Below are 16898 nucleotides of genomic sequence, written 5' to 3' on the forward strand. Positions count from 1 at the left end.
ACTCAAGAACAGGTCAAACTCTTACCCATCCAGTTCTGCAGTCTCAATGTAACACAACCCATGAGGTTCACTGCTGGACAACAGGAGCAGGTCAGCCTGAAATAAAAACATACACACATGTATTCATTTATACCACCGTTTCACACTCATAATATTAAAAGGAATGTATTGTAAATGCTTACAATATAAAATATGACTGTGCACTGTTATTATAAACATATTTTTCAGGTAACTGTGAAGTATTAAATGTAATATAACTTCAAAATCAAGAACATATAAGGAAACCCTCCTGTAAAATCCTTTAGATTATGAATTTAGTTATGAACCGGCTGGATTCCATGAATGTATTTATTCTAAAAGCAGAGATATTTGATTATGAATGTTTATTTGAGGAATAAATATTTTAGCCGTAAATGGATGAGTGCAGTGTCTGAGTTGGAAAAACACATTTAAATAAATCATATTTTTCTTGAGTCTTGCCATGTTAAGATCACAGTTTTAATTACTAAGAGTTAAATGTTAAAATATTAAATATTAGTATTTGTGCCTCTTTTGTGAGCTGTATGGCACAGCAGTCTAACTGGCCTCTCTCTCAGTGAGCAGGTAGGATGGCTCTGTTTATTAAAAGCACAACGCTAGCCAGCGCAGCTGTCTGTTAGCTGGCATTACGGATCAGGAAATTAGGGTTGAATTGGCAACAACAATATTGCAATATTGCATGGCACGATGGCGCAGCAGGTAGTGTCGCAGTCACACAGCTCCAGGGGCCTGGAGGTTGTGGGATCGATTCCTGCTCCGGGCGACTGTCTGTGTGGTGTGTTCTCCCTGTGTCTGCGTGGGTTTCCTCCGGGTGACTGTCTGTGAGGAGTGTGGTGTGTTCTCCCTGTGTCTGCGTGGGTTTCCTCCGTGTCCACCGTCCAAAAACACACGTTGGTAGGTGGATTGTTGACTCAAAAAAAAGTGTCCGTAGGTGTGAGTGTATGTGTGAGTGTGTGTGTGCGCTGCCCTGTGAAGGACTGGCGCCCCCTCCAGGGTGTATTCCCGCCTTGCGCCCAATGATTCCAGGTAGGCTCTCACTGTGTCCCTGAACTGGATAAGCGGATACAGATAATGGATGGATGGATGGATGGATGGAATATTGCATAAAATAATAAGCGATATAACGAAGTAAAAACTAGGGATGCATAATTTTTTTTTTTTCCAACCGAGTACAAATATGTGTATTTTTGTACTTCCTGATACAGATACTTAGAATTAAGCAATGAGGGGCATTGTGTAATAGTGTAGTTATTAATTAAAACATTTTTGTTTAATTAAAATCTTTATTGTCCATTTCTGGAACTATCCACCTTCTATTTATCATTATCCCACATAACGCCACCGAAAATTTGAATTTCCTTCTGGGATCAATAAAGTATCTATCTATCTATAAATTAGCAACATGAGATGCAACAAGCTCTTGATATGCATTTGCATTGTGCATCTTTGGTAAGTTTCGCACTTGAGAGTGCTTATGTTTTGGTCGTGTTTATTTAAAAGTAGCAGCCTGATCTATGGCGTTGGATCCTATATCAAATTTGCAAGTGAAGAAAATTATTTGGTTTGAGGAAAAACACAGGCAACGAACAGTGCTCTCGCAAACGGGAAAACACACTTTGAGTGAAAGTCAAAACAAGGGGCAGACTCACTGCTCTCGGGTTCTCCCTGCAGTGAGCTTTGCTTGGTTTGCCATCACTGATTGTGAAATAATTTCAAATCGCCGACATTTTGAGTTGTCTGCTCATTAGCGCAGCAACGTCCACTAAGCACAAGGTACCGGATGTTGGTATCGGAGCCTCGTTTGCGATTACGAGTACGAGTAAATGAACACATCGTGATTCATGCATCTCTAGTAAAAACCAAACAAGCCTTGACTGAAATAATGTTATTGACTTTCATTTTCTATCTAGTACAAATACACTGTAAAATATTAAGAACATGAGTAAAAAAAAGTTTATTTAACGATGCCCTCAGCACAAGTGCATTCTTTGCCTGACAAAAAGTTTGGAAATGTACACAGTGCATCAGGGTCTGTGTTTGTTATTGTAGTTCACACATACATCCGCTAGAGGTCATGTATCCTGACTTATGCACCACCAGTGGTGTGGTAATTTGTCTGCCCACACACACTTGACTCAAACCATCTGTCAGCTGCAGGTGGATGTGTATTAGCAGGAGAATCACCTAGATTTGCTGCGCACCGAGGCCCTCCAGGACCAGAGTTGTGAACCCCTGATCTAGAGACTAAGTAGGTGAACACGAAAGGCACTCTGATGAAATTATCTCATCTAACTTACCTTTAAGGGTCACAATTAGAGTCAGTTTTAGGACCAAAGGGAGGAGATATGTGTAGTGTATTGATGAATGAATGGAGAAAGACTTACTGCCACGAACTGGTTGTTCTCGAGTTTGATGATGTCACCCACTCTCACATTCATCCACTTCTCCTTCTGTAGACTGCAGGAGTGAGAATGAGAGAGAGAGAGAAAAAAAAGAAAGAAAAGATTCTCAGTGATATAAGGCTCTCAGTAAGTAAGTGTATGTCTTAGAAAAGATGTGTGTAACACTTACATGCCATTGATGAGCACCTGAGACTGGCGGTTATTCACCTGCTTGTCACTCTTGTGACGAAACTACAGCACAGACAGAAACACACACTTCAATTTAATATGTGCCATAAACATTAACTGTATTAAAGTGTGTAGACATCATGCCTTAATATGAGTGATGTAGCCTACTTAGGTGTCCATAGTATTCAAATGTGGGCACACAGCTTGTCTCAAGCAGCAGAGGGAGGGAGAGAGAGAGAGAGGAGAGAGAGAGAGAGAGAGAAAGAGAGAGAGAGAGAGATAGAGAGAGAGAGAGAGAGAGAGAGAGAGAGAGAGAGAAAGAGCGAGAGAGAAAGAGAGAAAGAGAGAGAAAGAGTGAGAGAGAAAGAGAGAGAAAGAGAGAGAAAGACAGATAGAGAGAGAGCGAGAGAGAGAGAGAGAGAGAGCGAGAGAGAGAGAGAGAGAGAGAGAGAGAGAGAGAGACTCACATAATCATCAGTGGCATCCTTGACTGCAGTGATGCTCAGCACCAGTACTAAAGGCACTATGGTGGTGAACCAGGACAAAGAGGAAATCTGAGGAATCAACTGTGAAAAGAGAGTAGGGTTGGGTATAAAAAAGGAGATATATGATTATAGTGATTCAGCAAAATAGTCTCAGAATGTTAATCTGTTTTTACGACATATATCTTAAGTTTGCTTCTTGCTTTTTTGCCCTGGAGCTTTCAAGCTAATTTAGCTAGCATGTAATGGAAGCCTAATTTTATATATAGACAAAAGCAATCAAGTTCATTTCAACTTGTAGGACACTGAAGATAACCCTCATTCACAATGTAGCCCTCATTAATAAAAAAACCCCAAAGGTTTTAAAAGCATAAATATAAATAGAGGAAGTATAGCGCAGAAAACAATACCCAATTCAGGCTTTACGATAGCAGCTGTCATTTTCAGCTATGTGGTGTGACTACTGTTATAGTAACAATGTCTCAAATACTATCAGAAAGCACATACTGTTTCTTTGAGAATACTTAAATGCTCTGCAATTTCACACCATTTTCTGCTTAACCCAGATGTAGTTGATCGCCTAAGTGTCTGAACTTTTGTGGTAGATCTTCAAGGCTAATGTTGCTAACAATCACAACAGGTCAACAGACACTCCATTTTTTTCTCCTAACACCCAAACCACATACAGCTTTTATTTAAACGATTAAAGTCATACAGTGTTACTGATGTGGTTTAGGACGTAGTGTGACATCTAAAGAAATCAACTAACTTCACAGTCGTAACTGAACAGTGGTCAGCCATTTTAGGTGTTAGAGAAAGTTTGTTTTCTTTGTGATTTCCCACCAAACTTCCTTGAACAATTCCTTCCATTTTGTTGCATACACTGAATGAGTGATTCTTAGGCATACTGTTAGCTTGGGTAACCAGACATCCTCTTTTCGCTGGACGTGTCCTCTCTTTGGGACCAAAAATATGCGTCCGGCCAGCATTTCTAAATTACCAAAGCTGTCTGGCATTTACTGCCTTCTTTTCACCTAATTCTCAACATATATCCAACATATATAGCCAACGTAGTCAACATATAGCCTCATATTTCTAGAGCAAAACTAAAGACACAAACTTCAGACATCGAAAATATTTTGCTGAATCAATCTGATGTTAGATTAAATCATCACTTTAGAATCTGGATGAAGATGTTCATCATATAATAATGACGTACCACTGGACAGTGTCCTTGCTTGTCCTGCTATGTGTGTCGTAAGATGACGCTGCTACTTGCACTGTCTCGGTTCACCTACCTAACCCCATCTGCTGCTCTCCTGTTACATAACGTGTTTCTCTGGGGAAGAATGGCTGCACGCTGGTCCTGTCCACTTTAATTCAATTCCAATTTTACAATCAATAACAAGATGCTAAGAAGATACCAAAGGCTGTCTCTTTCAGCAGAACTGTATGAAACTTCTGGATGGGATTTGGACCTAACTTTCCTCAGTTCTCTCCCTGATTTCTAATCACAGTGATAAACTTATTATTATTATTATTTAAAAAACAAACAAACAAAGAAAAACAAACAAAAAACAAGGAAACAAAGAAAAAAACCTAAAAAGGGAAGTACCTGGAGTATGAGAAGAAACAAGAAGTAGGTGTTGGCAACTTCTTGAAACTGCTCAAACAGGTTGACTGGCAGGAAGGTGATGATGTTATACTTTGAGGTCATGATGCAGTTGCTCTGCAAAGGCACAATGTGTGACATCACTGATTACATCACTGAATGATGAGTAGTCAGAAGTCTTGCATACACTCACTTTATCAAAGACCACTCACTTATAGTTTGCTTGTTTATAGTTGACATAGTTCATCTGTTTATGCACCATTTATATTAAACATCCTCTAACAGTTTCTGATCACAGATATTCTCCTGTCTGGATCATTTTGGCTAGTGAAGATGTTCGTCTTAGTTGTAATACTGCTCAATCATATTAATACCACTCACACTATGTCAGCAATTCCCCTACAAAAACATGTTTATTCAAGTTTGCTATTAGCATACTTTTTTAAACAAAAAAGGCATTAGTTTTTAGAAAATTCTGAAGCTGTTTCCTCATCGTATACTATTTCTCCAGTGCTTGAAACAGATCAAATGTTTTTACAAAGCCCCTGTGTCAGTTAATGGCTGAATGGTTTCTGTTTGCTATGCTAGGCTTGCACCTTTAGTTTTTTTAGACGAAGGAGAGAACTCCAAACATTGAAAAGCAGGAACCGAGATGAGGACGTTGCTCTATTCTTGCTCCATAGGAGGATAATATTTACTTATTTTTGCTGTTTCAGATTCCTTAAGGTGGAAATGTCTCCAAATTCAGGAGATGTCTAACTACATGAGAGTAAACACAAGTTTGGACCAAAACCGATACAAAACTAAACAATGTGAATTACAAACGAGTTTCTGTGGTCATTCAAACAGTGAATAAAAACCTCCAGAATATTATAACTTCAGCCATGTTCAAACAGCAATTGCATTTCCCCACAACTGTAGACATTCCATTAGAGTATAGTTGCCTTATGCTGAAAAGTATACAGAAAATTATATTTGGAGTATACTTGTACTTTATATCAAAATACACTTAAGAAAAGTGTAATTAAGTATTCGCCTTATACATTAAAGTTTATATTTTTAGCTTGTAGTTGTTGTGGAATAGCTGAAAGTAAATAATACATGGGTGGAACTGTATACATCATTAACCAATTAATACAGAAAAAACATACCCTCCTACTTAAACACTAAGGATACTTTGCTTCATCACAATTTTCAACTTTTTATGTTCACTAAGCAAGCCCCTGTCCACTGCTGATGCTGTTTCACTGCATACACTCAAAAGTCTCTGTTATTTACCCAAAGAAAAGCTATGAAGACCTTGTTTTTTTCTGGTGCTAAATCTTCAGGTTAGGTTTAGGTTTATTGATAGGGTTAGGCAAAGTTTTAAGGCTGCTTTTTTAGTCAGGATTGCCAGATATTCACCATACACAATTTACAAAGACTGATCTACGTTTTCACCATGATAGCAGGTTAGGTTTGAGGGAATTGTAACTTGTAGCTTAATTAATATTATTATCCATTACAGTTGTAAATGTAAATTATACTTACTAGTTTACCATTAGTGTAGTTGTAGAACAAATTAAAACTTAGATGCAAACTAGTTGTGTGTTCAAAATGTACTACACTCTTAAACCTAAAATATACATAAAGTGTATTTTTATACACTAAAAAGTGGGGCAATTTAGTCCTTTATTGTCCAATATTGACGTAGTACAAGTATACTACTGTAAATATATATATATATATATACTGCTAATAATAAGATAATAATTACAGGTCTCTAATAAAGTGGCCAGTGAGTGGAGGCACATGGTACACTTGTATATGTACATGACTTTCTTACCGCATACTGGAACTTCTCGTTATATTCCCTGTCATTGCCTCGGACCCTCCTTTCCTCTTCTGCAGAAAAAAAACATGTTTATTTAGTTACATGATGTGCCATTTACCACAAACACCTATTCTAAGGTCAGAGTCACTTGCATGTGAAATGCCTTTAAATAACAACAGCAACACCCCACTTTTGGACAGCGTTTCCAGTAAAATTTCATTCTCTTTTCTCCGCCCACAAGAAGCAAATTGCTTTTACATTTACCTGTGTTTGCAGAGATATTTTCCACTTCTCAAAAGTTCAGTGTGTTGCAGTGTTTTCCGAGCTCATCCACAATGTGTGTAACTCTGAACACATTCAGATGCTGGGGTCTGACTCTACAGTAAACTCCATTGTTCTGGGAACATTAGCTACTTCTATGTTAGATTAAAAAATGTTTTTTTGTGTGTGTAAATTAGGTTAATGATTTTCAAACATTATTACCGTTCCCTGATTTTGTTTTATGTGATTGTAATCCTTGTTAAAACAAACAAGCAAACAAACAAAAATATGTGATAATATTATTACAGATGATATAATAACAATGTAAAGTTACAGGTAGGTTAGTACATGAAGCTATTGTACTCTGGTTGCCCCAGAGCCCAGACCTCAACATCACTAAATGTGTTTTTAATTACATGGTGTGATAATTAATATCAAATCATTAATAGCGAAAATGAACATTATACATTCAGTTTTGAAAGCTAAACCTGTGTCATCCCGATGAAAAAGAAACTACAGCTTTGAACAATGGACACTCAGCATGACTGAGCTCCCTCCTGGCTAGTTTCAGATGGAAGCTATGTGGTTGTTCGCTATGCTCATACACACCTGAAGAAGTGCAGAAATGGCTCGCTGCGGTGTGTACTGTACAGTATGATTCATATGTATACATATAGGTAAGAAAATAGTGCTGGTAAACATAGCATGCCGTCTGCTTTCACTTCTGTTGTGAGCAGGTTACCAGGAACACAGTCACATTCTCAGCAAAGGTTTGGAAACCCCTAAATCAGGCAGAGTTTTGTTTTAATGATGAAATGTACCTCTCTACTCGGAAAGTCAAGATAATGATCTAATCTCAGTGTAATTTCAAAATAGCTGCTCTCACAGTCAACAGTAAAAAAAAAATATTTACTACTGTCTCAATAGTGGGTTACATTTATAGTAATGACCATGACTTTTGAGAAGGTAAATGTGTCTCATATAGTAAAATTATAATTGAATTAATTGGATAAGCGGTACAGATAATGGATGGATGGATGGATAATTAAGGTTTGCTGGCCAGTTGTTAACCACCATCCCTTTTACGGAGGCCTCTATACTGTGTCTCAGTTATCGCTTGAATAAATGGTGTTTGGAAATTGTGTCATTTCTAGCACAGAATCAACTCCTTTCCCTTGTGTAAAGGTGCCATTTTGAAGATATATTTGTTTATTTTAGACAGGGAATGTTCCTCTTAGTTAAATATCGGACCTAAGATGCTGAAGGAAGTGTACAAAGGCCTAACTGACTTAAAGCAAAAGGGGATGCATGCTGAAAAAAACATTTCCTACATCCAGCAGCAAATATCATTTTACAGTGCCAGAAGCCACAGGGTCTGGAGTTTGGCTCCATGTCTAAACAGCAGGCTGCCATTTAAGAAGGAAATTTACAACAATCACTGTCTAGTCTGGCAAACAAAGAGGATGGGTCTGGCTATCTGGAGCACAGTGCATCTGTCATTGTGCTTCTAGTCTCACTATTGGCTTCGTTGGAGAACCATACACCTTTTTGAAAAACTTTATCCTACTCGTGGTGGGTCCAATGTCTACAGTGTTTACTGTCTGTTAATAATGCAGTGTATATTATTTAAAAAATATCAGGCAGTGACAAATAATGGAGTGATTGTAATTTAGTTTGTTTCTGCAGAGTAGCTTTGTACAGTCTGTCAGTATGTGTGGGTTTTCCTATATATTCCTTTCCTCAATATATGATCATATTATCATTTTAACTGCCTCAGTTCAGTGATCCAAGGGAAAGTACCCAGCTAATTTTGCCCGCACAAATCCCTTTAAAGTTTACACTACACAGCCTCCTTTAGTAAAACTAATCCGGGTCCAATAGTGCTGATTTCAGAAAAATATTTTTCAACAGAGCCCAGAGGATCATGACTTGGCTGAGCATCACTCATATATTAATCTGACCAAACTGTGACCGTCCCACCGGGATTCAGAGCCAAAATTACTTGGGGTTGATGTATTGGTCTGTATCCATGGGATTACACTGACACAAAAGTGCTTTTCTTCACAAAAACAGACCTTGAATACATTTTGTTTGAAGAATATGTCATTTTTTTTTTACAAACCTTGGTGACAGATCCATGGTTATGCCATCATCAGCAAAATAGTATCTGCCGATCTGCCACCAAGGTTTGTAAAACATAATAAATTGTAGAGGTTATCCAAAACTAATTGTCAGTACATGACCTCATTAAATGTTATGTGCCTGAGTGCCATTAAACCCTCATATCAATGTATAGTCTTATACACTAGTAATATCTAGTTAAGCCTGCCCAGAAAAATGGAAGCCGTTTATACAGCAAAGGAGTAAAATTTATCCTTCATATTGGTAAAAATGTTGACTGGCCATATGGTGTAAGTGAAAAATGGATATCTAGTTTGACCCACATTTGCCTTACATTTACCTCACCAGTAAAAACAGGAACTCTAAGTGTGGGAAAGCTAAAGAGAGAGTAGCCTTCCCTCAGTGCTGTTGTAATATTGATGGAATATTTTAAAGCATTATAATCTGCATGAGAGAACACACACCACACACATACGTTCCACTCTTTAAGAAAGTGCTCATAATTTAAACTGTATTTGGCCAAATTAGCCAAAGACACATTTGGTGTGTTGGGGCATGCCAATGCTAATGTAGCTAACAAAAAAAATGAAAACCAACAGCAAAGCAAAGCTAATCCTCACAAATGCCTTGTTATGGCTACAGATCCAGTATCTGTGTCATTCAGGAATCAGGAGGGAACTCTGGAAATAATGGACGTGTGCATAAAACGTGTGTTCAACAAAATCTAAGAAAACGCAAATCCAGTTTCTATAAGCAATAAATAAAGGGTTTCCTCTTATTACAGTCTCCTTCAATTTTTTTTAAACAATTAAAAAAAACTCTGCATCCATGCTCTCTAAATTCTTTCCTTTTCCTTCTTTTCCACCACATCTCCAAGCCCAAATTGTGTTGTTACACACGCTATCAAATTAAGAGTCCCAATTTTCAAGTTACTAACTAAAACTGACATTATTGTTACTTTAATAAATAATACAAAACTTAAAGTACTCAGACAAATACAACATATATGAAATCTTATATATGGCTCCAACATGCCTCATGACCTGTTTTACAATATGTACAAGAAAAAAAATGTGTATTAGCTACATTAGGCTCGTAGGATAGTTGTGGAAATGGTAATTTAATTTTTGGGCAATTAAGAACCAGCAGCAAAAGCACTAATGAAAGCTACTGTTAGAAGTTTAGTATTGTCCTAAAGTCATCACACATGCATTATGTGGGCTTAAAGCTTAGCTAGATCAGCTTAGCATTGTGCTTTGAGAGCTGTTAAAGAGGTATTTGGTCTTAAAACAAGCATTTATCTTATAAAGTCCACTACATGTCAGTATAGTTGCAATTAGCATCAAGCTAATTGTTTGCCTGAATTACGGTACCCTTCCCTTGCATTGTTAACGATGAATTACGCTCTCAAACTAGCATTACATATTAGTAACATTAGACCCATGGCCCAAGGATAAGGCCACTGAGAATTTCAAAAACAATTCTACCACAGAAACAATGCTAAGGGTTTTTAATTTTTTATTATTATTATTTTATTTTGCAGAGACCAGAAGTCTTCAGCTAAATGTGACAGTATATCTGTATGGCAGAAGGTGCAAAATCCACAGCTGTGAACTTGCACGAATGGCCAGGGGGTTGCACATTTGCACCAAAGCAGTGCATCACAAAAGGTCAAACGCTTGTAAAAAAAACACAGCCCTGAGCAGCCTCCACACAGCCAGCGTTAACTTCCTCACACCTCCGTCAGTCCTGCTCTGAATTACTCACCCTCGCTGTGGTTTCCTGCTAAAAGGCCACTCAGTTTTCACTCTGCTAGTCTCTGGCCAAAACAATACTCAACCTGCAACTCTCACGCACAAAAACATCATACACACATACATTTGATAAGTGTCTGAGCTCAAAATAACTCTAAATTACAACAATTTAACAGAATTATGAAATCTCAAATGTCACTACATTCAACCTGGGAATTCTGGAACAATTCATACGTTTTGTTTTTACCTACTTTTAGTCTTTTCCACCACACAAAGCCACTTAGCTGAGAGAGTAAGGGCTAGCAGACTACTGCTCAACACTTTTAAAGGAGAATGCTAACTGCGAAGGTCTGTTACTATATGCCTCTGTTGGCCATGATGGGAAAGAAGGGGCCATCCTTCTCACAGGACAATTATATTCACTTCAGCAGCTAGTCTCCGATAGGATCACACGAGATCAGACTGTATTCAGATTTCCTAAAGGACCAAGATATGGACTACATGGGAATTAACATTATACAATTGCACACTGCAGTGGAATACAGATATAATGCGCTAAGCATTTTTGGGGGTATTTTCATTTTTGAACGTCGCATGAGAAAGATATAATTGATTATAGCAGCTTTAGACTGCAACGAACCTTGATGCAATCGCTCTTTAACTTCTATAATCTTCTTAAACCTTCAAAACAAACCTGGCCTTGTTTTCTCTCTCTCTCTCTCTCTCATTTTTTCCATTTTGATTTCCTTTTCATATGTGCCGATGCTGACACATAGATTTATGATACATAGAGAGTGAGAATACATTTACATAGATTTATGGAGTACCCCAGCATCACCTGGTTGATATAAATACATCATGTAATATTAATTTTAAATATATTTTAAAAATAAACATGTCTGACGTTTTTCTTTAAGCACTGATCTGCTCATACTGACACGATCCCAGGGTGATTATGTATGTTGTATACTCTTTACCCACTTGAAGGTGAACATTTTTTGGGGCGCTTCTCACAAAATTACAAACAACTAGAAAGATGCAGCTCAATCTAAAAAAATATGCAAATTTTGAAAATCCCCTTCCCTACAAAATGCATCAACGCATTCTCACATCCCTAAAAATCTCAAAATGCAAAAGAACTGTGCAGTCACTGTGCATTCTCATGCTGATTCTTCCCATACTCTCCTTTTACGTATCTGTCTGCGATGCTCAAGGTCACTCTTCCTTTTCTCTCTCCCTCTCTCTGTCTGTCTCAGTAATCAGTGCTGATGTAAATCGAAACCGTCTTCGAGTCCCTGGTCCAGCACCTGCTCGATTGGCTGCCGATGACATAATGGCCCAGAGCCGGTTCCAGGCTGGAGTCTGTACTCACTAAACTGGGCCATTAGGCACTTTTAAACACGCTGCCCTTTACTGAAGCAGCTAAGGACGGTCTCACTCTGAGCGGCAGAAACTGAGACCGTGACATCTGAAAAGCCTCAGCTGTGGGGTGGGTACAATATTCTACTTGATTCAGGTCTCACTTTTTTCTAGATTTTATCTGTAGACAGTTAGAGCAAACGGAGGTGAGTGAGGGTCAATTAGGGGGCAAATAGGGGTGTGTAAATTTGACAAGGGACCAAACACTGGTCGTGCGCTAATTTGACAAGCCATTTATAGCAGTACACGCAGTCTGGGATACAGCCGCAAGCCAAGATTTAATTGCGTTGTCTCAGGCATCGGTTTTGTTTTTAAAGGTATTACAACTCTTCAGATGTCTGGCTACTATCACCAAACTGTCAACAATCCTGACCCACATGTTTCTACAGAATGGAGCATTGCACATCAAAACTCTCCCCATTACCGTGCTCAAATCTCAGCCATGCATTTATGGAGAGAATTTGAGAGAACGGGTGGCTTGTCCCCTTTAAATCCTTTCAATGCTCCATGTGCCCATGCACGTGCCACACACTGTCCTGACTCATCTTCTGCTTATTGCCTGCTCACATGCGCTCAAAAGAATCTGTTCCCCCACTCTCTCTCCGTGTCTCCTTCAGAGCATCCATTTAACCCTCAAATCTACTACCCATCCTCCATCTTCTGTCTCCACATATTCTATGGGCTAATATTATGATATCATTAGTTTTATCACTATACATTGCATCAGAATACGTCAGAGAGACGAACAACTGAATGAATCATGAAAAAGACGAGATCAATGTCAAAGCCTGCTGCAATAACAATAACTTGATTGCATACCATCCGCTTTTAATCTCTTTCATCGTATACGTCATACTGTATATACCGTCAATGATTTCAAACCCTCTGTGGTTGCAGCCTGTCTATGAGTCAAACAAGTCATGGATAATTGTTTAAAAATAAGTAAGGTTCTTAAGGAGGACTAGAGCATTCCACATTTGCTATTGTCAGTTTGCTACTCATTGATTTTTCAAATATTTCTCGTGTACAATTTCCAGCACATTCCAAATGGAAGGAACTAGAGATATTGGAACAATGACAGTAAATGTGTGTTCTATCAATTTTACTGTATTTGTAAGCTTTGTAAATTCCTTTGCTAATTCACATACTGGTACTCATTTGTTTTCTGTAAAAGCTTTATTCTGTTCAGAATCGTGGTGGGTCCAGAGTCTACCAGGAATCACTAGGTGCAAGGAAGGAGCACATCTTGAACGAGGCACCAGTCCATCACACACTTACACATCGACCCACCAACTACCTGCTCTACAATCAACCTGTGTATCTGGACACCTAGAGGAAACCCACGCAGACACAGGGAGAACACTCCAAACCCTTCACAGAGAGTGACCAATGTTGGTGAACCCACAACCACATTAACCTGGAGCTGTGTGGCGGGGGCTTGCTGCCTTTATAATACTCAGTATAATGACAATTAACTGCGTAATGCAGTAACAGTAATGAATGAGAAGAGTGGAGTGCTGATGTAACTCTGTTAAATCACCTGCACAAATGACTTCAGTTCCTGGCCTTTTCAGAGATGTTGTATAAAGCCATGCTGACTCATTTCAGACAAGGCCAGAAGATAAAGAATCAGGCAGAAGTGGGGGCTGAAATTTCTGATATGGGTTTTTGGCTCAGTTTCAGTCGTTTAACACATGATTCAAACGGTACTAAATACAGTCTTGGTTCACAGTACTTTGTGTGTAATAACTTAGTTAGCCTCAACATACAGTTCTTTAGTAAATATGTTTATGATGCTGGGAGACGGAGGGTTACTTTCCTACAGCAAACAGAATGAGCATCCGCGTTTGTGCAGGAGGTGGGAATGGAATATTTAACAGTGATTATTTCTTTTATGTAATCCCCGAGCATGCAATCTTGGTGGTACAGAATGCTGCTAGTGACAGTACACGCAGCGACAGAACAGCAGCGAAGCCTGGGTGTACATATCTGTGAAAGTTTCCAGCTGAGATGTTTGCGTGCGCTTGTCTGCTTCTGAAGTTAAATGAGGTTAGCACCACCTCTGAGAGCAGTGATTATGTAAGTGGCTCCTTGAGGCTTGGGTTCACAGCAGACACAGCTCCAAATATGACCCATACATAACAGAAAACCTAAATGTTCTTTCATTTCAACGTCTCGCAAATGTAGTAAGTCAGCCAAGAAATGTACACTAGATGCTGAAAAACTGCTTTTTTTGTAACCTTCAGCCACAATGCAATTGTGAGGTAATATTGGATGGTCATTTCATTTCAAAAAGGTACTGAACGATGCTCCATCACGTCACAGAACACAGATGTTCCACTGCTCCACTGTTTGTGGGTTTATACCCCTCTAGGTGACGCTTGGTATGGGGCACGGTGACCTTAGTCTAATGCGTGTGGGCTTCAGAACATTCCGTTCTTTTTTGTTTGTTTGTTTTTCTATTAAGTTTACACATGCCGTATGTGCACAACTGAACGTTTCCACGATGGGTGCATCTTAAACTTAATTAATTCACTCTTTTTAAAGTGTGTATAAAGAATTCTGGACATGCAGCATATACAGTGTATACACCTTCCAAAAACTTGATGAATGGACAATCGAGGTCAACTGCGTTTAAGGTATTTTTTGTTTGGAACTCTAAACTGCTGACGCTGAGTTGGAAAGTAGTGGAGGGCAGATATCTATACATTAAAACTATTAAAAATGTGTAAAGGTGTGTACACCCCCTGTAAAATAATGTCCTATCACATGTGGACTGTGCCCAATTTAGGTCACATTTTATTTGCTTTTAAAAATAAACCATTAATTGCACACTTCCAATTTTATCTAAAAATTTGTTTTATTGACCCTCTCTGCGAGGGATGTGTCAAGATACACATCCACATCTAAATATAGAGCTCTGTAACCAGAATAATATACATCTATTAATATTAAATCACCAACAATAATCCACAATTCTAAGTGCATTATTGGAGATCACTGTTTAAGCAATGTGAAATAACATATACACACTGGTTTGTACAGAGGTACACTGTATCTACAGTTTGTACACACCACGTGCAACAAGTAAATTAAATAGCCTTAAGGTGCACTCACCGCGGACACAGATGTTGGTGTATCACAACAAATTATAAGCATGACCTCACTGTTTTGGCTGAATAGCATCAAATCGTCATTAAAATGTTACACCATCGAGCTTCCCCATGAGAGTGGAGGCTGTTACTAAAGCAAATGGAAGCTAATTCTTTTTTAACGCACTTCGGGTGTGTTATTGAATAAGAAGGTGTCCAAAAACCTTTGTCCACATTGTATTTGGATTTCAGCAGTAATCACATGTTGTATAATGTTATCACATACAAACTCTTGCATGAAGGGGACCAAGTGAACACAGTTATAAGGATGAAGCTGTGTAATGCTTGATGAAGCTAGTAATGATTGACAAATGTGAGGAAGATATGGATATAATAATGAGAATAATGTCTACGAATAACAGAAACATTGGGTCAGACAATGTATAGCTGTCACTGACAAGGTTGAAGGAGGACATGGACACACACACACACACACACACACACACACACACACACAATCTGAAGGTGAGCATCTAGTGAAGCAATGATGAAAAGCACACACATGGAGAAGAACACAGTGTTTTATTGACATGACACAAGGATGTAAAAAAGTGAAGATGAGGCATTGAAGAAACATTTATTTTAACAGACAAGAAGCGAAAGACGATGTTATTTATGAATATGGAACGTCTGAGACTTTTAAACAGTTAAAGACGAAAATGAAAAAAATATATAAAATCGTGTAAATTAAATAAAAAATGAAATAAAATGAGGAAACTAATAATAATATGCAAATAAAATATCTGATAGATTCAAATATATATGAAAAAAAATTCTTAGGTGATATTAATAGTTAAATAATTAATATAAATATAAAATGTAAATCTCTAAATGTATTAAAAATATAAACTTAAATAAACTTAGACACCAAAATAAACGACTTTGTGTTTTTTTTTTTTTTTAAAAAAGAGCTATGATAAAATGTATTATTATTATTAATTATTATTATTATTATTATTTAAGTCTTTTACCTGCTCCTCCTCTACTCTTCTTGTGTTTAAGTCCCTCTTTGGTCCATTTCAGCGGGAGAATCACAGGAAACCATTTGTCCGGAATTTCTTTGGGAATCGTCATTTTCTGTCTCTAACGGTTCTTTAACGGCTTTTTTTTTCTCGGCGCGGTTTAAACCGCGGAACTGTGACCGGAGCCGGATGAATATTATCGCGGGTCTCTCGCGGTGTCTCTGCCGCAGAGAGGTTGGGGGTCACACGGCTTCTGCCAGCAGGGAGAGCCGCTGAACAGAACCGGATAATACTGAACCGAACCGAGCCAAGTTCAGCTCCTTCCCTCACTCTCATTTATCCTAGTGTTGTGCCGCATATTGCCGCACCACACGAAACCTCGCATCTCCAGCTCGCGCTGATCTGGGTGCACATTAAAACGCATACTGAAGTGCACTAAAAGTGCTCCCAACTCCAACGTGATCGCTCTTGTTTATATGTGACATAATCAGAAAGGCTTCTGATTGGCCACGGCAGCATCCAATGAGAAGGAGCTGTATCCCAATCTGAGTAAAGCACCTTTGATGCCTTGATGTCTTGGATGTCTTCTCCAGGAGACAGCTGTTCTACTGTTCTACTTTCTTACAAAAGCTTTACCACACAGTGGAACATTTCTGTGAGGGTTTGACTGCATTCATCCACAAGAGCACAAGCGAGGCCTGGCTGTGCAGGTT

General features: G+C 38.5%; 1 protein-coding gene across 1 annotated transcript in view; it reads right to left on the reverse strand.

The window, feature by feature from the left end:
- atp8b2 (ATPase phospholipid transporting 8B2) overlaps positions 1-16417 on the reverse strand; it is a 53383-nt gene extending 36966 nt beyond the window's left edge. Inside the window, exons 1-7 of the mRNA XM_066682271.1 lie at positions 16195-16417; positions 6529-6587; positions 4707-4820; positions 3077-3175; positions 2611-2672; positions 2424-2496; positions 26-96 (exon numbers count right to left, since the gene is read on the reverse strand). Of these exons, the coding sequence (XP_066538368.1) occupies positions 26-96; positions 2424-2496; positions 2611-2672; positions 3077-3175; positions 4707-4820; positions 6529-6587; positions 16195-16297 (581 nt within the window). The 5' untranslated portion in view covers positions 16298-16417. The remainder of the gene's footprint in view (positions 1-25; positions 97-2423; positions 2497-2610; positions 2673-3076; positions 3176-4706; positions 4821-6528; positions 6588-16194) is intronic.
- Between the last annotated feature and the right edge of the window lie 481 nt (positions 16418-16898).

This window comes from Hoplias malabaricus, chromosome 10 (assembly GCF_029633855.1).
Source record: "Hoplias malabaricus isolate fHopMal1 chromosome 10, fHopMal1.hap1, whole genome shotgun sequence".
Taxonomy (NCBI): Eukaryota; Metazoa; Chordata; class Actinopteri; order Characiformes; family Erythrinidae; genus Hoplias; species Hoplias malabaricus.